At 38.4% G+C, this 27,451-nt stretch overlaps 1 protein-coding gene across 1 annotated transcript in view; it reads right to left on the reverse strand.

Annotated features, from left to right (window-relative positions):
- The window catches only part of SPAG5 (sperm associated antigen 5), a 958,852-nt gene that overhangs the window by 356,168 nt on the left and 575,233 nt on the right, over positions 1–27,451 (reverse strand). Inside the window, exon 9 of the mRNA XM_044054398.1 lies at positions 18,498–18,653. Within this exon, the coding sequence (XP_043910333.1) occupies positions 18,498–18,653 (156 nt within the window). The remainder of the gene's footprint in view (positions 1–18,497; positions 18,654–27,451) is intronic.

Below are 27,451 nucleotides of genomic sequence, written 5' to 3' on the forward strand. Positions count from 1 at the left end.
AAAGACAAAGAAACAGGGGGAAAGACCAGCACTGGTAGAATTTTTAGTAGAATCTAAAATAAAAGCTGCCATTAAAAAAGGAATTAATAGAACATATAAAATATTGCATAACTAAAAAATCAATCACAGGAGGTTAGAAAGGATTGGGAAGAGAGAGTAGATAATCAATTCAGAAAGAAAGGATGGGAGGATATATGTATGTCTCCCCAAATATGCAAAATCTAAAATATGTAGGATTTTTGCTTGGAAAGGTTTGCATAGATATTTCTATACCCCAAGTAGACTCCAGAGAATTGTTCCTCAAGCAAACAGCAAATGTTGGAGGTGTGACAAGGAAAGAAAGACATAACTGGGAACATTTTCTGGGAGTGGGAGTGCGGTGAATTGACGGACTTTAAGGAATCCCTGCGGGATGCATTGTCAGAGATGCTGGGTGGGCAGACTGGTCCAACAAGGGAGATGATTTTTTTCTGAGCTATGATATAGAATTGGAATTGCCTAGGCGTGGTAAGGCCTTGCTGTGTCTAATAATGGTGGCTGCCAAAAAAGCAATTACTAGAAAATGTAAATTAAAACCTAAACCAAAAATCAAAAAAACAAAATCGACAGATATTGATCACTGCGGTTTTGTGGAATGGAGACAAACATTTAGCAACTTTAATAGAAAAATGATGATACAGAGGGAAACAGAATGTTAGAAAATATTGCTGCTATTGGCAAGTCTTGATGCACATATTGCATTTAATAGATTAAGTTGGGATTTTATTATCATGCAACGAAAGCAAGTGCATGCCTTGATACAATAAGAAAGAAAATTAGGAGGATATATGAATATTTCTTGCCTCCAATGAAAGTGGGGTGGTTCCTCTCTGATAAGTTATGCTTGAACAGAGGAACCAAGCAGGGGTAATCCTATTTCTTTTTTCTTATTTGCTTCATATTTACAGCCACTGTCAAAATAAGGAACTCAGCAATTCAAGGACATAATTGGTATGGAAATAAAATATCTGAAAAAGCAAATTTTTCTTGAACAAAAAAAAACTATTAAATTATCACTTATGACACAGGCAATCATACATTTATATAAATGAAAAATTATACTGACATTTTCAGTGCAACCATCATACATCACTTATGATCTATCCATTGTCAAAAATAAATTACAAAACTCAATCATTTCCTAACTTCTTTTAAATCTCATTACTCCTCCAAAACATTATTCCGCATATATTGTTCCCAAAATTCCCATTTTATTTTTATGTAACTTGCTCCAACCTTTTTCTAAATATCCCACTTCCAGTTGTTTTATCCCCAACTATATTCATTACTTCTAGTACAGTTGGTTTAGACTCGGATTTCCATTTTCTAGTAATTGCATTTTCGGCAGCCACCAGAATTAAACTCAGCAAGGCTTTACTATACCTAGACAATTCCAAAACTATCATAGCTAAAAAAATAATTTCCTTAGTTAAACCAATTTGTTCACCCAGTATTTCTGATAGAATAGTCTACAGGGGGATTTTTAAAGAATGCAACTAATTACATTCCCTAAAATTATTTTCCCAATTACTTTTCTTCTTTCCCTTCACACCATCATTTGTAATCTACCTTAGTAAAAAATGGAGTATGCTTAGGGTATAAAATACCTATACAAACACTTCCAAAGATCCTAAATCTTTTAGACTTTGTTGCATATTTGGGAGCCATGTGTATATCCTCCCATTGTTTCTTTGTGAATTGCTTATCCAGTCTCTTTTCCCAATCCTTTCTAACATCTTCTGATTGATTTCTGTATTTATCATGCAATATTTTATATGGCCTACTAATTATCCCCTTTTTAACAGCAGCTTCTTATTCTACTGTAGATACTTCTAATAACTCTACCAGTGCTGGTCTTTTGTTTAGGATTTCCCTAGTTCTTTCTCTTTCCCTACACTCTATCATCAATCCTTTATAGAAAAGGCAGTCTTCTAGCCTGCAGTCCAAATGAATTATTGGCCTCTTCCCATTCTATTACCACTTCCCTGTCCAATTATTTGCTCCTAATACCTTGGTTGCTTTTCCAGTTTTCCCTAGTAACTTCCAACTTCCTCTGGGTTGTTCTCTGCACCCATAATTGCAATCATCCATATCTTAAAAATCTCCTTTCTTCATCCCCCCCATGTTGGCTTAGTTTTTAGAATACTTTCAGCTACTTTATGAACATAGGTAGGTACTAGGCTATTAGCCCTAAGGTCTATATAAGGCTAGCCAAAAAGGTACCCTGGCTTTTGCCACCCAAGAAAATTATTTTCCTGTGCTCCTGTCGAGCAGAGCCACAGAAGTGACCCCCGGGGTGAATTTCCCATTTCCCATCCAATCAAGATTTTTCTTGAAGAATCCTAATGAACAGCTTTGTTTGATAAAGATACACAGTTTGTTCCAGAGTATGGGAAGTCTCTGGGACACGAATCTATCCCTCCAGCATGTCCTGTTGATTGTGGTGACAAGGTTTAGGTCCCAAGAGCATGTAGCTCGGAGGGGATTGGGATTTCTTTAAGTGGAGCATGTCCAACAGCTCTGGGATGGACATAGCTTTGTATATCAGGCAGAGATCGCCTCTGAGTAGGCGATATGCGACGGAGTAAAGCTGTAGTTTTTTGAGACGGTCTGCGTAGACCATCTGTTTGAGGCCTGTAATCCTCTTTGTGCGGTATTTTTATGGCCTTTCCAGTTGTTGCAGATGTCTTGTGAGGTACATACCAAAAGGGGCGCTGTACTCAATAATGGGTCTGAGTGCAGAGTAGAGGGGAACAATGACCTCTTTTTTTCCTAGATGAGAAACTTTTTGTAATGAGGTGTGCCACATAGGATTTCCTGACTAATGTGGCAATGTGATGATCAAAGGAGAGACTGCTGTCCACCTGTGTCCCAAGGTCTCATCACACTTTCGGTGTTAAGTAGACTACCGCGCCTATGTGGTAGGTCATGGGTACAGAGTTTTTACCAAAGGAGATGACCGTGCACATTTTGGCATTGAGCTTGAGGCCATGGCTTTGACACCAGGCATCTGTTTCAGTGAGGCTCTTTTGCAGATGTCCACATCATTAGGAGTTTCGATTATGGCTCGTAGTTTGCAGTCATCTGCGAACTTGGTTAGCCAGAGACCTTCTGTTAGCCTGTAATATTCTCTATTGTTACTGTTCTTCTCCTTGAGGATCTGCATCGAAAATCCCAGTCTCCTCCTCTTTCTTGAGATTCCTCCAGTTTCATCATTATCCCTTTTCACTTTGAGTCATAGCTTTCTACTTATAAGAACCTTAACTATGTACTTCTAAAATATCCCTTCAAATCAGGTAATGCTAAACAGCATTGTTCTATTGGAAGGATCAGCATATCCCACTCAAGTCTTTCCCTCTTCCACAGCCATATAAAATCCTTCAACTCTTTATTAATTGCTATCCACAAATTCTCCTCTGGTTGATAAAAATATACCTGACCCAAGTATCAAATTAAGGGGACTAAAAACATTTCACTGCTTGTATCTTGCTAACCATAAACAGAACTTCCAATTTCTCAGTTTTTGTATTATATTTTAATATCTTCCCACATATCCTTAGCTGCCAAAACAGAATCCTTTTTAATCCATAGTCTTAAGTACTTCATTTTATCATGCCCTCATAAATATGGATATTGCTGAAACAAAGTGTGTGTGGGTACACAGTTTACAACAGCTGTTGTCTTTATCTTCATTAATTTTGCATCCCAAAATGTCTCAATGTTCCACAACACTGAAATGTCCTTTTCTGGTTTTGTCAGGTAAAAACTACCTGCAAATTAAGCTAATTTTTCTTTACTACCATACCTATTATATCCTTGAATTTGAGTCCCTTATTTTCTTTGCCAATGGTTCTAACTATAATGCAAACAACAAGGAATGCAAATGCTTCCATTGCTCTACTCAAAATCCCAGCTTACTCTGTCGAATACTTTCTTTGCATGAAGACCCACAAAAAACAGTGGTATTTACTTACATTCTGCTTTCCTCTTGATCATCCTTGTTCTATTAATATTGTCAAATGTTTGCCTTCCCTCCACAAAACCACATTGATCAATATCAGTTTAGGCATCACATTTGCCATTCTTTTAGCCATTATAGACCAACACTTTATAACTGTGGTTTAGAATCAAAATGGGCCTATATGAAGCTTGATCTGATGGGTCTTTACCATTTCTAGGTATTAAACCTACCAATTTCTATGGTGCTTCCTCTTTTAGGATGCTGTTAAAAACCTTCCAGATCTTTATCACTTTCTTCCCTCCTAGCCTCCAATCTTCCACAGGAATACCATCCATTTCTGTGGACTTTCCTGAATATTGGTTATACATCACCATTCTAGCTCATCTCCTATTATCTTAGCTGTTAGTAATTAAGCCTCATCTACCTTTAACACTGGCATATTTAATTCTTCCACAAACATTTCCATTTGTACGTTTTCTTGATCTCCACATTGCTCTGCTTTATACAGACTTTCATAGAATTTCCAAAACATTTCTTATACTTCTACAGGATCCCTTGTTATATTCCTTGATATAGGCTCCCTAAGCTTGGTGATAGCCCTTTCTACTTTGTTGCTTGAGTCATTGTGCTAAATTAAGCTTTTGTACTCTGGAGTTATCAAAAAAAAAAAAAAAAAAAAAAACACAGCTGCTTAATCACACTCTTTCTAAACTTATGCATATTGTTCAGGCAATCCCTTATTTTGTGTTTAGCATTCTGCAGTTGCTTCTCCTCTTGTTTTGTGAGATTCCCTCTCTTTTGCAATACTTTAGCATTGGTCAGTGCCTCTAAATAATTACTGTTGCTTCTTAACCACCTCTTTTCTTTTATCTCCACCCCATTTTAAACTCAACTTTAGTTTCATCTTACTCCCTAGCTATATTTTCAGAAAAAAAATATCTTTTCTAATAACTCCCAAATAATTTCCACTACTCAGTCTTAAATTCCGAGGACTCACCAGTGTCTCATTATTATTTCATTATCCTGCATTTTTGGTTTAGCTATTACTGGCATGTGATCTGAAATAGTTATTGGATGCGTATCAAAACTTTCAATTAAATGCACATGTTCCTGTGAATATTATTTTGGTCTAGCCTAGCCCAAGTTTTGTATATTGGGGAATAGTATCCAAGTTCTTCCTGAACTCCTACTCCTGAATTCACATTTTCCATATGAAATATTTTCATACATTTCTTCAAAAATCTGCCCTCTTTTGTTGCATTTTCCCTCCTAAGCCCCCACCCCCAGATACAGCTTCACTGTTGCAAATCAAATTCTAGTCTCCACCTATAAGTAATATTCCCTGCTGAAAGATGATTATCCCCAGAATTTTCTTAAGCTCCAATGTAACAGTTTCTGGTGGAATTTAAAATACATGCCAGCATAATCCTCCTTGATTGCCACTAGCCACTTATTACTACAAATTTACCATCTTTTTGCCTCCTCTATCACTACTGGAGGGTCCACTCACAGTTGATACAAGTACTCCCCTTTTTCTTTGTGCCAGATATTCAGCTGAATAACCATCCTGAAATCCTTTATCAACTTTACATGCTCAGTTCTTTCCAGATATGTCTCTTGTTGCATAGCAATTTGTACTCTGCATTTTGTAATACAGTTCACTACTTTTTCTTGTGTCTATGAGACCATTCACATTTATAGATATGGAAAATGTCATAAGAAGTTATTATTCCCACCTGTTATGTATACCAGCTTTTTAATGTATATTTTCAGCTTTTGTGTTACATGCATACACTGTTTGGCAGGATGGTCTTTTATACAGTTGTTTCTTGACATAACCATTTGAACCTACATTTTACAAAACTTCTCATTTTAAGGAATACCCTCAAACAAAAAAAAATCTCCAGAACACCCTCAAGAACCTAATAATTTAATATTAACACAAAATCATGTACATCTTCAAATAATGAAGTTTAACCCTCCTGATAGAATTGTCCCACATTAACAGCCACACTAACATGTTTAAATTAACCTATAATGAAGGTTATCCAAGCTAGGACACAAGATACAGCCTGTGCCATTTCCACTAAGTGCTGTTTTATGCCTTTTTTTTCTCTACCAAAAGAACGCTTGATGCTTTTAGAAAACATCTAGTCAGTGAAAGAAAAAGAAGCATTCTTTTTTTATTGTCCCTTATCATACTGTCTCCATAGAAACAAGAGAACCAGATACACAGTTGTGTTCCACTTCACATATTGCAATGTAAACATTTATGTGCTGGACAGAAACACTATTCAGTATTCTTTTATTTATTTGCTTCCCCTTAAACCTTATCAAATTAAAAAAGTGATCTTAAACCAATCATTGCCCTGTTAAAAAATAAGGCACTTCGATTTTACATTCATCATGCTCTTTTGTCCAATCTTTCTTCTCTTTTTGCTTTGCTGTGCCTATATTTCCTAATTGAATAAGGATGAAACGAGGAGAAAAACAAGTAGGTGCACCTGTTTACTTTAAGTATCTCTATTACACACACAATCAACTGAAAAAGGTTTAACTTTATAGCATGCATTTAATGCTATACATCAAAAATACAATCAAGAACAAATTTTTTTTTTTACTTAGTTAACTCTTTCCTTTTTCTTCCCATCTCCTAAATTTTCCTCCAAACACTAATGACAAAGTAGGGCATATGCTTTGGAGTCCACTACAAGATTAACAAAGTCAAAAAAGTCCATGTTTTCCAGGTTTTCTTGTTCTATCATACTTCACAAATTAATTGCTTTGTAAATCTACATTTATTAATAATTTCTGAATTGCTAGTTTTCTTCCTGTTGAGCTCCATCTCCCAAATTTAGTCGCTGGTTCATTTCCAGTGTACTCCTGATTCTTCTAGTCAACTTTTGTGCTTTTTCAGTCTCTCATGCATTTTCCTTTGAAACACTATCATCAGAAGAGTAAGGAGGAGAATCCACTTCTGTTTCAAAACTCATTTTATTGGAAAAACACTCATTTCCTCCTTAGCATGTTCATCAAAGAATGATTTTGACTCTCCATGAAAAAAAAATCAGAAAATACCTGGATACAGCAGCTTGAATCTCACAACTGAATCTCAACATTTCCTGTTTGATGGAATAAATTTACTCCTCTTCTGGCTGCTGTACAGCGAGTAACCATTTTCCACAAATACTCTACCATCTCCCACTTATAGTACTTTGTCCTTCTGCCACAGTTTTGCCAGAATCAACTCTTTCTGCTGGTAGGATTGCAACTTTACTATTAAAGGTCTGGGTTGCTTTCTCATGGCCAGGTTTGGAGCATACACACAATGTGCCCTTTCAATTAGCAACTCCGGTTATGAAATACCAGTCCAGTTGCTTATTTGTTTTTATAAAATTAATACAGTCTGTTCTTTCCAGTTTCTCTGGTACAGCAGAAAAATCTGTTTTCCCTATGTGCTCTGTTCCTTTAATTCTACCACTTTTTGAAAAAAATCCTCTTCTTGAGCAGTCTGATACTCAGCCCGCCTTTTTTCATGTCTACCTCCAATTTTTTGCAGTTTTATCAGCACTTCTGAACATCGATTTAAAGCTTCTTCTATATTTTCTAGCCTTTTAATTGAGTTGACAAATTCCTTCAGTGTTTATTTTATTCAGCTCTGAACACATTTCACTTTTGTTTCTTCTAGGTTACTGGAAGTCGCATCTTTCACCAAAGCTGGAGCTTGAATTGATGAACAGATGCAGGATTCTTTCCAGCCAGTATTTTCTCCTCACCTTTTGTGATTTTCTATTAGGCTCTCTGAATTTCTTTATTGTTGGCATTCAGACAGTGCAATTACTAGCCAGTCAATTAAATTTACCTAAAAAGACAAATTCTTTAGCTCTTTTTTCTGAGTTTCTGTTTTCATACTGGGAGAGCTGAAATTAAGCTGTTAACTCAGTGTGTAGACATCTTGAAGGTCCTGCTTTCAGATATTCTTTACCACAAAAACACAGAAAAAGGCATATTATTGTGGAACATGTAAAGACAGGCTCATATCTTTTATGGCTATAACAATAATGAAGCTACAAAAGGCTTCAGTCATAAATGACATACCCAGACATGAATTGTTTTGGCTATGCCCATATTTATGGAGATGATATAAGATAAAGTATTTAGGGGTATGGATTAAAAAGGCTTCTCATAGGTCAGATAAGGATATATGGGAAGAGACTAACAAATAACACACACATTGAAAAACTGAAAGCTTTTGTTTATGGACAGAAAGATACATGCAAGATTTTGGATGCAGATCCTTAAGAAAGTACAGTTTTGTACCTACCATAAATGTAGATGTCCGAGAGGTATGCATCTGCAGTCCTAACATATGGGTTGTCCTGCCTCAGGCAGCCCTTCGGTCGGCATGATTCCAAAGTCTGGGTCTGGCCTCGGCTGATGTCACACTTCACCAGACGTCATAGCTGCAGTCAATTGGGTATAAAGGCATCAGCCGACGCCATTTTCCTCAGTGTTTCTTGCCCCAGATGCCAGGTGCCCTCTAGGAAGGCTAAATTTGGATAAATGCAAATGATTCCAAACAGTAGAGAGCAAACAAAAATAAACATGTATATACATATATACAAACAAATACACCATAATAGATTCCCCCAGCTAGCTACAAGATGGGCAAATACCCTAGGAGTACCACAGAGGGGAAGGAGGGTGGGTAATCCTGACTGCAGATGCATACCTCTCGGACATCTACATTTATGGTAGGTACAAAACTGTACTATGTCCTTCAAGGATGCATCTGCAGTCCTAACAAATGGGTAGAATACCATAGCCAAACTGGGGGAGGAGGCACTAAGAAGATTATGGTGTAGTTAAGATCCCTTGCAAAACAGCAGTGGCAAAACCTGCTCGGGATCTGGAGTATAAAGGTAGATTATAATGCTTGGCAAATGTATGCACGGAGCTCCAAGTAGCAGCTGTGGAGTGAGGTCTGATGTTTTTTGGAGTTGTCTTTCCATGAAAGGAGTAACAAAATCTAATGCAATTTCCTATCCATTTTGAGATTGTTTTGAAATTGCTTTTCCTTCCATTCCTGTTGCATATGCTACCAGAAGCTGGTCAGTTTTTCTATGGTTCTTGGTTCTGTCCAGGTAGTAGCGCAATTGTCTGTGCACATCCAAGGTATGTAGCAGTCTTTCCCCCCTGTTCTGTGGGTTGGGGAAGAATGTTGGTAGGTGGATTGCTTGGTTCAGTGATACCCTGGAGACCACCTTTGGCATAAAGGTAGGGTTAGTTCTCAAGGACACTCTATCCTGATGGAAGATAAGGAAGGGCTGTACTGCCATTAATGCCTGTAATTCAGAGACCCTTCTTGCTGAAGTGATTGCAAGCAGAAAAGCAGCTTTCCAAGATAAGAACTGTAATTCTACTGTTGCTGCTGGTTCAAAAGGGGGAAGTGTTAACTTTTCTAGCACAAAGTTCAGGTCCAATGTAGGCAAAGGTGGCTTCCTTGGAGGCTTTACGTTTTTAATTCCTCTCAGAAACTGCCTGAGTAGAGGATGAGAGAAGACTGGAGGATCCATGTTGTATTCTGCTGAAACTGCTGATGCATGAATCTTAATGGAGGAGTAAGACAGGCCATTGTGGAAAAGTTCTGCTAAATATTCCAGGATGTTAGCTATGTTTGCTAATGATACATTTTCTCCTTTTGCTGCACTCCAAATGAGGTATCTTTTCCATTTGGCTGAATAAGTTTTCCTTGTGGAGGGTCTGCGAGCCTCCAGGAAAATGTCTTTAACCCTCTGAGATAAAACTGGGTTATTTTGTTTTATGCAATATTCCAAGCAGCTAGCTGCAGTGTTTTCAAGTTTGGATGCAGGATCTTGAAGTTGTTCTGTGTTAGCAGCAAAGGAACTAGAGGTAGAAGCCATGCGTGTTCCCGAGACATACTCCTCAGTAGCGGGTACCAATGTTGCCTCGGCCAGTCTGGAGCTATCAGGATGATCCTTGGGTGATCTTCTTTGATCTTCAGTAGCACTCTGTGCATCAAAGGAAGAGGTGGGAATTCATATGCTGTCAGGTTTTCCCAACTGAAGGATAGGGAGTCCACCTTCCAAGCAAGTGGGTGGTATGTCCTTGTGCAGAATTTCCTCAATTGGTGGTTGTGTGGGGATGCGAACAGGTCTATTTCTGGTAGCCCCCATTTCTTTGTAATGGATTTGAAGATGTCTGGATGCAGCATCCATTCGTGGGCATCCGTGGTAGTTCTGCTTAAGGTGCCTGCTAGTATATTTTTTCTTTTCCTGGCACAAAAATGGCCTGGAGCTGAATGTTGAGGTTCAGGGCCACATTCCACAGGTCCATTGCCATCCGGCATAGAGGATATGAATGTGTGCCTCCCTGTTTGTTGATATACCACATGACTGTGGTGTTGTCCGTCCTTATCAGCAAATGACCTTGTTGAAGAAACGGTCTGAAAGACTGAATTGCCTGTTTCACTGCCAGCATCTCTTTTTGATTTGTGTAGGTTCAGCTGGTCTTGTGTCCATAGGCCTTGTATACACTTGTCCACCATGTGTGCCCCCCAACCGAGGTCTGAGGCGTCCGTGGTGATAGTCTGGCTTGGTTGAGGTCTGTGGAAAGGTAGTCCTCTGTTCAACTGACAGGCCTGAGCCCACCACAGGAATTCTTGCTTCAGGCATGGAATTATTGGAATTAGGGTTTCTAGGCTGTGCTTGTGCTGAGACCATAAATTCTTTAGGTACCATTGCAACTTCCTCATATGTAGTCTGGCATGTGGAATCAATATTATGCAGGATGCCATGTAACCCAGGGCTTGCAGGACTTTCCTTGCTGTAAGCTGGTTCTGCGTTGTTAATGCCATGAAATAGAGTGGTAGTTGCTTTTGCTTTTCTGCTGTGAGAAATGCCATTTGATTTGATGTGTCCAGTTCTGCACCCAGGAATGTTATCCTTTGGGATGGTACCAGCCTTGACTTTTTTATATTGACTGTGTATCCCAGGGCTTGCAATAGGTGAATAACCTTTTCCAAGTCTTTTCTTAGTTTGATCTTGTTGTCCGCTTGTATCAGGCAGTCGTCCAGGTATGGATAAATTTGAATTCCCTGAAGCCTGCAATGAGCAATTACTGATGCCAGGCATTTCGTGAATACTCTAGGCGCAGTAGATAAGCCAAAGGGCAATGCTGAGAATTGATAATGCTCTGATCCTGCAAGAAATCTGAGGTATCTTCTGCAATCTGGTCGTATAGGGACGTGCAGGTATGCCTCCTTGAGATCTAGAGTCACCAGCCAAGACTCCTTGCTCAGCATGGGAAGAAGTTGCTGTAGGGTCAGCATTTTGAATTTTGGAACAATGAGATATGTGTTCAGAGCGGACAGGTCGAGAATAGGTCTCCATTGGTTTTCTTTTCTTGGAACCAGGAAAAGTCTGGAGTAAAATCCTTGCCCTTGTTCCAGAGACGGTACCTTTTCTATAGCTCTCATCTTTAGTAAGTGGTTGATTTGTTCTAGAGCGTTTGTCTTTTGGTTTGGTGGTAGGTTTGGCATTCCTCTCTGTCTTGGTAGAGTATGGAAGTGAAACCTGTAGCCTTTGTCTATTGTCTGTAAAATCCATTTGTCTCCTGTAATGTAATGCCAGTTTACTGAAAATAAGGCTAGCTTTCCGCCTAAGGGTGCTTCCAGTTGTTCCCTGGAAGGCGGAATCAGAGCCAAGTCACTGTGATTGTCCTGTGGAAGTGGTAGTAGCTGGATCTGTGGCAGTACTTCTCTGGTTGTTAGGCTGCCACTGACGCCCCCTGTAGGCACCTCTGGATTGACCTCTGCCTCTTGGGCGCCTATTTCTGCCTCTCTGTGCTCTGGAGGTGTCTGGAAAGGACCAATTCTTCGAAGGCCATATTCTACTAAACCTTGGTGGCTGGACCTGTAAGAAATCCTTGACTGTTTGGACAGATTTTGCTTTTTCTTCCACCTTCTTCAACACTTGCTGTGCAGGGGTGCCAAACAAACTGTGTTTCTCCATGGGAGCATCTAGGAGCTTTGACTTTACATGGTCTGGTAAGGATTGCTCTTTTAACCATGCATGCCTTCTGATCACTGTACCAGTCATAGCTGATCTAAAGGAAGCCTCCAGTGCATCATAGCCGCATTTTAAGGAATGATTACTGACCTGCTGAATGTTATGTACCAAATCCTGAAGGGACTTACGGTCTAAAGGTTCAGGAGAGGACAGTTTTTTATTTAGCTGATCTAACAAAAATTCCTGATACTGAATCATGTGGAATTGACAGTTTAAGGCCCTAGCCGAAAGAGTAGCAGAAGTATAAACTTTTTTACCCCATCTCTCTAATGCTCTAGATTCTCTTGCAGGGGGGGGGGGTTTGGCAGAGGCTGCTGCTACAGCTTTGGGGCCCTGTGAAATAGTTTCAGGATCTGCAATAGGAGCCTTATACAAGTGATAATGTGTGTCCGGGACCCTGTAGTATCTGTCGGGCTTAGCAGGGGCCGGGGGAAGAGAGTCAGGGGCAGTACAAGCATCATTAAATGCATCATCCACAACTGTTAGTACTGGAGGAATAGCTAAAGGCCTATGCTGTGGTAAATGTAAAAAGGTCCTTAGCCTTTTCCGAGAATCTGAAAAATCCTGGCCCTGCCATTGGAATTGCTCTCTCATAGCATGCAAGGTTTCCCCAAAAGAAAATTCCTCAGGAGGAGAGGCAGAAGGAATGGAGTCTTCTGCGTCAGAGTCCTCATATGGAGAATAAGGACCTTCTGGAGGGTTTGAATTTTCTGAATCATCCGAGGAGTAATCAGTTGAAACTGGCTCAGGGGGCTCTGCTCTAGGCCTCTTCTCTGGAGGGGGATGAGAGGCCCTGTCAGGGTGAGGTTGGGATCCCCTGATCAAAGAAATGAGATCCTCTGCCAGGCTGAGCATTTGGGAACTAGAACTAGGCCTGTGTGAGGGGGTTTTAGCAGGCAAGGCCTTTGAAGATTTAGCTGCTTTAGCCCTAGAGAAAGCCTTGATAGACATGGATGCAGGGGGCCTAGCAGCTCCACGTGCAGGAGTAGAAATGTCTAAGGGGATAGTATCTGATAAATCCTGAGAACCTGCAACAGTAAGTGGAATTTCAGTAGCAGATTCAGCCATGTAAGTTGAGGCCTCGGAAGTAGGAGGCATGCTTTCGGCCGAAGGAAGAACAGAGGACTCTGTTTCAGCCGAAACCGAGACACTCGCGGTTGGCTTTACCGTGGTTTCGGCCGAAACCGCGGACTGCAAGTGTCGGTCCTTTTCCTTACGCTTTTTAGCTAATTGTGTAGTCGGAGTCTCCGACGGCATGTTATAAGCCAAAGCGGGGCCGAAAAACTCCTCAGCAAACTCCGACCGATGTCTAAGTGTCCGTCGGTTGAAGGAAGCACAGGCTAGACAAGCTGCTACGTCGTGGTCTGGGCCTAAGCAAGGAAGGCAGTAAGAGTGGAAATCCTTATGAGGTATTTGTTTCCCACAAGTTAAACAGTTATTTACTTTTTCTGACATCGGCTGAGGCAAGAAAGAGTCCCCAACGGGGTACTTAGCTTTTTAGAAGTCTTCGTAGTAGTAATCTCTGGTTCTGACCGACCGGCACTTGCGAACAGCTTCTGCTTCGGGCACCGCGCGGCAAGAAAGACTGAGGAAAATGGCGTCGGTTGATGCCTTTATACCCAATTGACTGCAGCTATGACGTCGGGTGAAGTGCGACATCAGCCGAGGCCAGACCCAGACTTTGGAATCCGGCCGACCGAAGGGCTGCCTGAGGCAGGACAACCCATATGTTAGGACTGCAGATGCATCCTTGAAGGACATCAGCCATACACAATATTATAGTCAAAGTTGCAGAAAGTATTCTAAGAACTAAGCCAACATGAAGCTGGAGAAATTAGATTTTGTCAGTAGGGATGACTGCAAGTAGGGTGGAAGAAGTGGGCAAGAGGGGCTGGAATTTGAGAGAAAAAGGCAAAGGAACCAAGTTATCAGGAGCAAATAAGTGGACAGGAAAAGGTAATTGAATTGTATGAGGCCAAGAAGTTTTTTGGACTATTGGCCACATGTAGACAAAGATAAATGGTTAGGGGAGTTCTATGTGAAAGAGCTGCTCTGGTAGAGTTTTTAGTTGCATCTTGAACAGAAGCTGCAGTTAGAAAAGGGACAATTAGTAGGGATATAAAATACTGCAAGCTAACTGCATATAAATATTGCATGCTACTTTAAGAATCAGAGGTGGTCAGCAAAGATTGAGAAGACTGGAAAAGGAATTTATAAGGGACCAATGGAGGACATAGTAAGCAACAAAGTCCAGAAGTTTTAGGATTTTTGCTTGGAAGCTTTGCATATTACAATCTGCCTATAAAGAATTTTTCCTGAGGTAGCCAGCAAATGTTGGGAAAAGTGACGCAACTTGGAACATATTTTTTTAATGTAATAACTTTGCAGATTTTAAAAATTCCCTACAGAGTACTGTCAGAAATATTGGGGGAGCAAATGGCTGTGACTAAGGAAATTATCCTTTTCAGTAGGGACACAGGATCCAAATTGCCTAGACATAGTAAGGACTCAAGTTTAATTCTGTTTGCTGCCAAAGAAATAAAATACTGGAGAATGGAAATCAAAATCTAAACCAACTGTATTAACTATTGCTAAAAATGATAAAAACTGATACATCCTAAGAAAAGGGGATGAACAAATTCCAAAGAAATAAATGGAATTTGTGGGAACAATACATCTACAACAATGTTCAGGAGGATGAGTAAGGTTTAAGAGAAGGCAGAAACTGAGTATTTTATGTAATGTTGGACTGGAAAACGGTTATAAAAACATTTAATATACAACTTACGTAAATGAGAAAACATTACTATGGTTTATGTAAATGAGAAAATGTTACTATGGTTTGTTTTCTATTAATGTAGGTGTGCCGTGTCTTAAATAACAACTTAATAAAGGTGTTAAAAAAAGAATGGTTCTTGTCCATTTAAAAAAAGGTATGAGATACCATTAGATGTAATATTTTTTATACCTTTAAAAGATTTTAGCAATATTGTTAATAAAGCATATGCAAAAACTGTGAGGTAAAGCCATCCATGTGAGCGGCTTAGTCATTCTCGAGGTTTGGAATTAAATTTCTGCTATAATGAAGGGTTTAAGCAGGACGTTTTTATGATATGAATTTAAATTCAGAATATTCGTTTGGTTTAAGTAGTTATACAAGTCATTTCAAAATAAGTATGGTTACTGAAGAGCTGGATGTGCGTAATGCCCAATGTTTGAATTAAATGGTTATTGTTGAATTTAATTTTCAAAATTATATAAGGTGGGTTTTGGAGTTTTAATAAGCTTGCCAAGATTTGATGGCCTTTGAGCCCATTCTGAGTACTGGGCTCGAGTTTTAGTTTGATACCATGGCAACTACGATTATATATATATATATATATATATATATATATATATATATATATATACATACATACATACACATACAAACATACATACACACACACACACACACATATATATATATATATATATATATATATATATATATATATATATATATATATATGGGAACCCTTCATTTGTTCGAACTTTCAAATGTTCGAAACTTCTATGGCAGACACCATATTAGCGAACATTTGAAAGGCCGACAAATGATAGCGGAGATCCCACTACAGTGCGGGACTGGGAGATTCCCCTTTCCTGCACTGTAGTGCGATCTCGGAGTGAGAATATTTAAGGAGCAGGGGGTGTGTGCAGGGTGGGTTTGTCCCCCTGCATAACAGTTTTACTGTGTTTACAGGTACGTAAATAGTGTTATTTCAGGATGTCGGTCTTTCGGAATGTCGATCATATGGTGTGTCAGCATTCTGAAGTTGACCTATATATATTTTAAATTTGATATAATGCCATTTTTGGATCATCTCTTACAAAAGTCTGTTCTAATTTAGATTTGGCTGCTGCATTTTTCTTTTCTTCTTTGTTGTAGAATTTGCAGCATTTGCTAGATATATGTCTTTTTCCTGGCATACCGATAACTGAAGTTCAACTTTGGAAGTTTGTGCCTCCATTACATCTGTCTCTTGAGATATCCTGATGTCTGAGAATTTTGTTCTCTGTTTGTGCATTTTTGGTTTAAGTCCTATATACAATCTGTACTACAAAAGCAGAGGACATGCCCTTGTGGCTATCCTTAAAATAATTTCTAGTAGGTAAAAAAGTAGCAAACATCCTTTGGTAGATTAGGATACCGAGTAAATGTAAGATGTAACTGGATTAAGTAAGGAGCTGTAGAGCTCAGTGCTGTTAATTCCTCAGAAGCAGTATTACTCCCACGATGTGTCTAAGATTGCTAAACTTCAAGTGCATAGAATTTGGAATTGTGGTTGGGAGGTCTTGGCTGCGATGCATATTGTGGATGGGCAGTACCAAGGCTCAAATAATAGTGGAAATAAAAGTTTAAAGGGTGCATATGTGTTTTGTGCTGCAGGGGAGCACCCCTGAAATGTTACATTTGTCAAGCTTATGGTAATCTTGCTAAAGACAGTCTGAACAAACATTGTACCCGTTTTGGTGCTGGAGTAAATCTCAAGTGGCACTACAACCCACTTTACATCAGGTGTAATAAACCTGGACATTTTTTTTGGCTATATTGCATTTCAGGTCTTTCTGCTGGAAAATACGTTTTGAGGTAGATCCTGATTTAGTTTGGTGCCCTTCTGCAGTCTTCCAGAAAGTGAAGAGAAATAACTTATGACTGCTACACTAACATTTCAAATAGACATTCTGTCTTGCAGTAGTTCTATGGATTACGGCTTCTTCTGAAAAATAATGTGGCCTTTAAGGATCCTCTAAAATCACAACTGATCAGGAAGTTAAAACACAAAGCTGAAATAAAAATGAGTGCGAAGGCTCTGGTCAATCTTAAACAGCATTAAGCAATTTAAACCTTTTTGTTCTTGGGATGAACATGCTTGCTGATGTTGGTTTTCAAGGCATTAGCCTTTTTCCTAGTCTTGACATTAAAGAAACTGAAGGACTTCCAGAGGCACTGTTTTTATTCCTCCGGATCAATGTAACTGAAGGCTACCTGATGATTTATCATATTGCTGTCATAGACTGGGGTGTGTATGAAATGGGTAAACTAACATTATGTTGTAAGGAGAAACATATCACTTCCTTGCAAAATCATTAATACTTACTTTCACCTGTTCTTTTCTTCAAAATGTGATATTCTGTAGGTCAAATGCAGACTTTTTCATGCTAAGAAAATGAATTGTTTTGATGGGTGACTGATTACCAAATCTTCACAAAAATTGTGTTTTTTTTCCCCAAACACCTTTATTGAATTATCACTTGTGACAGGCAAAATTTACATTCGTATAAAAGTAATCAAACTATAATTAACATAAACATTATACTTTACATATATTGCTGTACATCATATAACCCAAGCAACATTGCATAAATTATTCAATCCTACTTTTTTTTATTTTTAACAAGAAACATCTTTATTAAACCACTTACTACATAGGCAATCATACATTTATATAAAAGAAAACAAACCACACTGACACAATCCTAGTTGCAAGCATTTTACATCACAAACCATACCAACACACACTCAGTTGCAAACATTTTACATCACTTATAATCTACCCAGTCTTTTTCAGTCATAGATTACAAATCTTCACTAAACTGTTGAGATATTTTTCTCTGTAATCAGTGTGCTTTGGCTACTTCACTACATTGGTCTAATGGTTAAGTTGTTTGCCTTACAAACACAAGGAGCAGGGTTTGAGTCTCACAAGTGATAACTGGCTAGGCTTAAAATGGCTCGCAAGGGCAGTTAGCTTAGTACTAATCTATGAACCTATGAACATATTGAAAAGTCACACATTATGTAGCTGAGAACTCTCTTATAAATGAGACACAAAACATGGACTCCATTAACCAGACATTGTGATCAAGTACAATGGTGAACAAGTGAACCTATTAAGAAAAAAAAGTAAGCTGACTAAATCAGGCCATCTTGCCTCTGGAAGTAACTGCTGGTTGGTGTGAGTAAAACAGGCAACAGAAAAAAGGCAGGGTAAACAAGTTTATACAGAGGATGCCCATTTACCACAAGGCTTTCTGTCATTTGATCATTACTATCAATATATGTGATTGACAGATGCAGCTGCATTTCTTCCATACCTCACTAGGAATGAATTTAATAGGTTACACAAGGATTGCCCTTATATAACCTGTGAGCAGGGGGCACATACAGAAGTAAAAAAAAAAATATCTACACATCCACAAAACAGTACTGAAGACAGTACGGATCTGATTCTTGAACTAATTGCTGCAGTATCATTTGTCAAGCAAGAGCTTTTCTTAAAAACATTTTATTGTAACCTTCAGATTTCAGAGATTTAATACTAAAATGGACGTCAATTTCATATGTAACTATTTTTGCTCACCTCTTGTTTCAACCCAACAGCTTCCTGTACCAGGTCACTGTGCTCTGGGACTGTATTGCTGTCTCTACTCCTTTCTTGTTCCTCATGCAATTTTTTTGCATCAAGTTCTGCTTTTCCAAGAGCGTGTTTGAGTTGTTCCAGTTCTTCTTGTAAACTCTATAATACAGATAAAACAAAACATTGGTATGAAGAGGATAAGACTACTGCAGAACTGTGCAAACCATTACTTCTTGTTCAATTTTGTTTCCAGGAGATGGCCAAGCACAACTCTGTTGGGAAGTCCAGATTGTAGAAGGCAACTGCAATTATAAAGGTGCCACATAATAGTCAATCACTTAGTCAGAATTCACACAATTCTGGATTCGGACAAAAACAAAGGGAATTTTAGCAAAAACAGTTGTGTACTGCTGATTATTATACAACTGAAAGTACTGTGAAAATATGGAAGCTACAAAGCATCTAACAACTCAAGATAATTGAGTAAGGCAGATCACTAGGGTAATCATATTTTATCACCTTCAACTATCAGATGGAACTCTTCAGATTCATTTTCTCTGCACTGCAATGGGTCAGCTTTTTGTTTCTGTGGAGCTGTAGGAAGAATGTGAGTTAAAGGAAAAGGGTGAACTCTCTCCACCTATTTTGTTCCTTCCTAAAAAAATCTGGAAAACAAGAATAGGATTGGCAGGAATTCATCCCATGTATCAATCAAGAAAACCCAAAGAAGGTGCACTTATAAATGGATGGGCTGCAGCAAAATGTCTCTACCCTTATGGCTCATTCCCCTTGAGGATAGAGCAGGTAAGTTCTTAACCATATCAGGTGACCTTTGAGGGGTACCCTCTGTACTGTGTCCCCGGACGGGCTCACAGAGTCTCCCTTTTCAAGTTTATTTCTTTAGGAAGTTTCTAGACTTGAAGCTTCAACTGACCCGTACAGTATCCCTAATTACAATGTACCATGCTAAGAACTTGTCAAGGTCCAGATTCCCTCCCGGTTTGAATATCAACCAAGCAAGGATACTTTCTGAAAATAAAGAAATTATAATGAAAAACAGTGTCAGTGGCACAACAGGTAAAACACATTGGTGCAGAAGGCTGGGAGTTCTATTCCCACATGAGGGCTCAGCATAAGGGGGATGCTGCCCTGAGTGTGCTGTCTTTTGGATGAGATGTTAAACCGAGGCCCCATCTGCTTGAGCTGGCGGCAGCTCAACTGCATGTAAAAGATCCAGTGGCACCAACTGAAATGAGTAGATTTTATTTAAAAAAACAATTATTTACACATCTAAAACATGTACATATGTGCAGGCAAATATATATACTTTTTTTTAACTAGTTCTCATTTATCTCTATTCATAACTGGCCCCACTGATTTCACAGCCATAACTAATCTGCCAAACTCCATTTCCCATTAAACAAAATCTCATTCAATCTTTCCTTCCAAATAACTCACATAAAATAAATTCTTATCTACCTTTCTTACATATTCTTTCTTCATGTTCTAATAGCCACACAATCATATTCATATCCATTTTATATTAATATTCTCAAAACATATTTCTTCACAACTTTTACTTTCCAATAAGAAAAAAAACATGCTCAGCTGTCTCTTTCTCCCCACAAAATAAACACTCTTTCAGCTGCCTTTAATATGGCATATTTCTCATCACTGGTAACTTATTACCAATCTCCTTATGTATTCTTGACATTCTACTGTCTTAGTACACCACTTTTTCCATACAGTGGCATTAATTACTTCTGGTATACTTTCCCATCGATTTACACAATGTTATTTCATTGCATTATTATACCACATCCTTCTAGTTTCCCCTATATCATCAATGTTTATTTTCAATGTTAGTCTTGATCATTTTTAATTTCATTTAAAATTTTATTCTCTTTTTTAAACACCTTAAATCATTTAACACAGGCAAACCAACATTTATATAAAAAAAAACGTATTTGCAATTACAGACATTGTATAGTACATCACATATTCTTTTGTACAACTATCATTAGTACATTCAAATTGCACAATTCCTACCTTCCTTTAAACCTCACTCCCTCCCCCGAACATTTTTCTGCATGCATTGCTCCCATAATTTTCATTTATTTCTATATAAGTTGCTCCTACCCTTTTCTAGAGATCCCACTTCCAGTTCTTTTATCTGTTAAAATATTCAACACTTCAAATACAGTTGGTTTTGGCTTTGATTTCTACTTTCTAGTAATTTCTTTTTTTGCAGCCACCAGAATTAAACTTCATGCCTTACTATGTGTAGGCAAATCAGATCATATGTCCTTGTTCAAAAGGATCATTTCCATAGCTACACCCGTGTGGTCAAGCAATATTTCTGATGGAGTACTTGTAGGGAATCCATCCGGTTCATTACATTTGGGCATAACATCAACCTAATCAGGAATGTTATGTCCAAACATTGGAACATTCTCACGGTCAATGATGAACTTGCACCTCTAAAACAATTATGTAAAAAGGCCAATTAAATAAACTCATTTCCTTTCCTCATATGGAAAACTATTTACTTTGTATTTCCATGTATAATTCATGACTTTATTGCTAAATACCTAGTGTCTAAATTAGTGACTTAAATTAATATAGAATACAAATGTATTAAGTAGAACAAAAAATGTATATATATATATATATATATATATATATATATATATATAAATATTTATAGTATCAATGAAATACTTAGGGCTATATTTTGTGTTAACCCCCCCCCCCCCAACACACACACACTACCTATCTGTTTAAGTTTCAAAATGCATTTAATGGAAGCATATTCATTAAGGCCAGGGTGTGTGTGTGTGTGTGTGTGTGTGTGTGTGTGTGTGTGTGTGTGTGTGTGTGTGTGTGTGTAAAGGCCAATTGTTCAGGGCTTCAAGGATGATTCCTTTGAGGATGATTTCCAAGTAGAATGTAGTTTACTTAGATCCATGTTCAGTAGTAGAGGTTATCCACTCAGACTATTTGATAAAATAAGGCAAGAAGTGGTTAACAAGAGAAACATGGGACATTTTAGACCTATCCTGTTCAATGAATATCATGATTTTATTCACGAGTCAGATGCTGATAGAAATAGTTATGCACAAACAAATTCCCATACTAAAGGTATATTAGACATGGGCAGTCCCACACATCACAACTTTTTCAAAGGATGCAAAAATTGCTTCAATTATTATTTATAAGATCTGGGCACTGATGGCAGAAGATACACACATCAATAAAAAGTTTGAAAAATTGCCACACATTATCGGCGTGGCCAAAATTTAAAGGACATCTTAGAACTTCCAAGTAGAATTACAAAAAAGAACATGGGTATGTACAAATGTGGTCACTGCCATCAGTGTCAGCATATTCATGAGGGCACTAAAATAACCATTAGAGATGTCGAATACAACATATTAAGGGCATTGTTTATGCTATGTGCCAACAATGCCAATCCTTTTATATAGGTAAGACAGAAAGGACAGTGTGCCAACGCATATACGAACATATGTTTCATATAAGTAAAGGTACCACCACAAATGCTTTGGTTAGGCACATATTGCAACACCCCACTCACAAATTTTTGTTTGCCATTGTACACCAGGAACTATATAACAAAAGAGGAGGGCCATGGGCATTAAGGTTAGAAGAAAAGGAATTGTAGTGGCAAATTAGAACCTTTGCACACACACCCTGGCCTTAATGAATATGCTTCCATTAAATGCATTTTGAAACTTAAACAGTTAGGCAGTGTGTGTGTGTGTGGGGGGTTAACACAAAATATAGCCCTAAGCATTTAATTGATACCATAAATATTTATATATATATATATATATATATATATATATACATATTTATTTTTTCTACTTAATACATTTGTGTTCTATATTAATTCAAGTCACTAATTTAGTGTATAGGTATTTAGCAATAAAATCATGAATTATACATGGAAATACAAAGTAAATATTTTTCCATAGAAGGAAAGGAATTGAGTTGTTTATTTAATTGGCCTTTTTACATAATTGTGTTATTTATTAATTGTATAAGTATGTAAGTCATTGATTGCTTGTGTAACTTTGTCTGAGGAAGTTTGGATACTAGTCCTTACGAAAGTGCTAACGGAATAAAGTTTTGGAAAAGGAGAACATCTGCAAGTTTCCCTGTCTTTTTGTGTTTACGAGTACTAGTTGGTTGTGTTGTTTTTACATTTCTGAAGTTGTATGACGAATGGTGCAGGTATCTCCTCACAATCCTTATTTTCACAAGATGAACTCAATCCACCTGTGAGCATCAACAACGAAGCGAATGCTGTGGGTAATTTCACCCTTTTGGTGCAACAACTGCTAGTCAGAGTGGATACTTTGTCTAAAAAACTTGCCAATGAGAGAAATAGTGGCTCCTCTCTGCTTACCAATTCGTTAAGCAGCTCAATTCCCAACGGACAAGGTTTGTCCCATTTTCAAGTATGAAACAGCTGTGAACATATGAACAATGCAACCAGAAGTGGTACTATAGCATCCGATCAAGGCTGGAATCAAAATGACAGTCAAGGACAATTACAAAATACATTAAACATGTTACCTGTCTTTGGCGAATATCTAAAAACCCCAACCTTTTTTGGCGTGACCAAGATAACAATTTACATTCTCCAAGCTCTCTGGTCAACAATAATTCTAACATAATAGCTAACTTGAATGACTTTGACAAGAAGCTATTAGAATACTGGAAGCTACAGTTGGAAATTAGATATCTGCAACAATGCATCAATAAAAGGGTAGTACCTAAGGGTCTCCGTCAGTGGAGGTATCCTGTCGGACTTATTCCAAAATCTAGTTTCCATCTAGAGTTTATTCGACAGACAAGGCATGGAATTCCTAGGTATCCTCATAAAACACGACAACATACAAGTTGCTACTCTTAAAGGCGAACTAGAAATCCTGGAGAAAAACATTACAGCAGATACAGAATTCCCCAGGTATAAACTCTATTATGGTCAAATTTTTTCATCCATTGATGTGGTTAAGACAAACATTGAAGTGAAAACTAAAAAAATTGAATAGGGATGTCTATGCCTACGAAAAAGGCAATGCTTATCCTTTACCTCCACAAGTACCTAATTTCATTGGCACTGATGAGGTTAACCATGATTCATGCCCCTTTGACGTTTGCAAGGACGAAGGATCCGACAATAACATCCAACCTCCACAGGTAAGGGAGAGCGAGAGAATTAAAAATGGCGATGGTCCACGACAAACACCAGGGTTTACATCAAATAACATGAATGGACAGGGTTTTCAGGGTGCTCGCCAGAAAGCTACTCTGGCACAACAGAATTCCAGCCGTCAGGGGCAGCAACAGAAGAAGCAGAATCGCCGGAGGTAGCCCATGGCTCGCTTGCTAGCCCTTTGATTACACTGAGCTCCCAAGGTGACTTTAAAGTTTTTAACTACACCAATTTTCAGTTGGATATGTGTTTTGTTGATTTTTTTTTTTTATCTAGGGGGCTTTCTTTTGTGCCCGACAAAAGGGCCGATTTAGCAAAAGCCATTTTGGATTTGAAAATTTTCACTCAAAAATTCAATTTAACAGTGTTAATGGGCAATACGCCTTGCTTAACACATGATTTGAAAGTTTTGAGTTTGTTCAACCCACCCCTACACTCTACTATAGCACTATCTGAACGCATTTGTGAAATGGATTTGAAAGACGGTATACGCAGTAACATTTCTAAGAAAACTACTAGTAATATAACTCCAGATGAACTGGACGTTTTGGTGTCCCTGAAGCTACACAGAATTTGGATAATGAAACCCGATAAGGGAGGGGGGCTTATATTTATGCATGAGCATGATTATATAAAAAAGATGCATGGTGTTTTGGAAGATGACTGTTATGAGTTGATTAGTACTAATGAATTTAACATTGCATATAAACAAATTCACAACCATATTAACGATCTGTTTTTGGAAGGTAGTATCAATTCGGATACACTTCACTACTTAACCATGGCAGCACCAAAGACACCGGTCGTTTTTGGGTGTCCTAAAGTACACAAGAAAGTCTCTGATCCGCATTTTAGACCTATAGTTAACGGACGAGGCTCTATTGTATATGCTTGTGCCAAATATGTTGATGGAAAACTAAAACCAATCATAAAAGACGAAGAACATATCTGCCCAGATTCATGAGGATTCTTAAAAGGCATAAATAAATTAGAATTTAATGCCAACTACAATTTTTTAACAGTTGATATAAAAGACTTATACACCGTTATCCCACAAGATCAAGGCATAGATTGAGTTAGGCATCTATTGTATGCCAAAGGCATGGAAAATGATGAAATACACATCTTGGAAATACTTTTACAACTAGTTCTCCACAACAATTTCATGTTATTTGATGGCCAAGCATATAAACAAACTACAGGTGTTTCCATGTGTGCACCCTGTTGTGGTAGCTTCGCCAATTGTGTTTTAACTTATTGGGAACACAAATTTTTATTTAAAAACGACTTGTTCCAACAATATGCTGCCTGTTATACTAGATACCAGGACGACATGTTTTTCATTCGGAAAGGTTATGACACTACACAGTTTCAATTTTCATAGAAGAGATTGAATGTTTTACTAACTTCTTGGATTTCACTTTTCAGTTTGAAACAGAAGCCAACTATCTGAATGTGTACATATCAAATGATAGAGCCCATAACAGATTTAGAACTATATATATAGGAAACCCACATATTCCAATACTTTCTTGCATTTTCCTAGTAGCCACCCCCTTCCATCAAAAGAAGGCAGTTATAAAAGGCCAATTGGTCAGGGCATCAAGGATGACTCCATTCGAGGATGATTTCCAAGTAGAATGTAGTTTACTTAGATTCATGTTCAGTAGTAGAGGTTATCCACTCAGACTATTTGATAAAATAAGGCAAGAAGTGGTTAACAAGAGAAACATGGGACATTTTAGACCTATCCTGTTTAATGAATTGTCATGATTTTATTCATGAGTCGGATGGTGATAGAAATAGTTATGCACAAACGAATTCCCATACTAAAGGTATATTAGACATGGGTGGTCCCACACTTATCACAACTTTTTCAAAGGATGCAAAAATTGTTTCAAATATTATTTATAAGAATTGGGTACTGCTGGCAGTAGATATACTCATCAATAAAAAGTTTGAAAAATTGCCACACATTATTTATCGGCGTGGCCAAAATTTAAAGGATATCTTAGAACTTCCAAGTAGAATTACAAAAAAGAACATGGGTATGTACAAATGTGGTCACTGCCATCAGTGTCAGCATATTCATGTGGGCACTAAAATAACCATAAGAGATGCTGAATACAACATATTAAGTAAATTCAATTGCGAGTCAAAGGGCATTGTTTATGCTGCTATATGCCAACAATGCCAATCTTTTTATATAGGAACGACAGAAAGGACAGTACGTCAACGCATATACGAACATACGTTTCATATAAGTAAAGGTACCACCACAAATGCTTTGGCTAGGCACATATTGCAACACTCCACTCACAAACTTTTGTTTGCCATTGTGCACCAGGAACTATATAACAAGAGGAGGGCCATGGGCATTAAGGTTAGAAGAAAAGGAATTGTTGTGGCAAATTAGAACCTTTGCACACACACACCCTGGCCTTAATGAATATGCTTCCATTAAATGCATTTTGAAAGTTAAACAGTTAGACAGGTAGAGTGAGTGAGTGAGTGTGAGTGTGAGTGTGAGTGTGAGTGTGAGTGTGAGTGTGAGTGTGAGTGTGAGTGTGTGTGTGTGTGTGTGTGTGTGTGTGTGTGTGGGTGTGTGGGTGGGGTTTAACACAAAATATAGCCCAGTATTTCATTGATACCATAAATATTTTTATATATAAAGAAGTTATGTACTCACCATAACGTTCCATCCGAGTAGGTAACTTCATTTGTCAGCAACCTGTGGGTATCGGATCTGACCTGATCAGAGCCGGCAGCTTTCCAAGCTAAAGATCTGAGCTCCTAGCTCCTTCCCCGTACCCATAATACCCTGCTACCTCTTTCCAGCCCTCAGATCGGGTTTGCCCATTATGCAATTTCACCAAGACAAACACAACCTAAAACAACGTCCTAACCTAGCGAATACCAACAGGCTGAATCATTGTATGAATCAGATAATCAAGGACCAGGTTAGGGGGAAGGAGGGGGGTCGGTTGCTGACAAATGAAGTTACCTACTCAGATGGAACGTTATGGTGAGTACATAACTTCTTTATCTGAAGTAGTTAACTTCTTTTGATCAGCAACCTGTGGAACAGAGTCCCGAGCTACCAAACACTTGGGAGGTCCTTAAGGAAGGATATTGCGGATCACTCCAGAGCCAAAAGCTGCCCTTCCTCTGGATATTAAATCCAATTCATAATGAGAGACAAAGGTATGAGAGGAAGCCCAAGTGGCCGCAGAACAAATGTCATTCAAGGGCACTCGACTAGAATGCAGAAGTAGTAGCCATAGAACGGGTAGAGTGAGCGTGAACCCCTGATGGCTCTGGCCGGCCAGATATCTTGTGAGTAAAATGCATTGAGAAATCCATCTAGCTAAAGTCACCTTCGATACTGGCTTACCCAAGAAGGGCTTCGCAAATGTAACAAAGAGCTGCTCTGACTTGTGAAAGGCAGCTGTTCTGTGCAGGTAAAAACGCAATTGTCTATGAACATCTAGCAAATGAAGTTTGTATTCCCCTTTATTCTGGTAGTTAGGGAAGAGAACACGTAGATTAATGGACTGATTGATGTTCGCCTCAGAAGCCACTTTAGGTAAGAAGGAAGGGTTAGTCCTGAGAGAGACTCTGTCCTTATGGAAAACAAGATGTGGGGGTTTAGTACAAAGGGACTGTAGCTCTGACACCCTTCTAGCTGAGGTAACAGCCATTAGGAAAGCAGTTT

This window comes from Protopterus annectens, chromosome 13.part0 (genome assembly GCF_019279795.1).
Source record: "Protopterus annectens isolate FY-2018-M chromosome 13.part0, PAN1.0, whole genome shotgun sequence".
NCBI lineage: Eukaryota > Metazoa > Chordata > Ceratodontiformes > Protopteridae > Protopterus > Protopterus annectens.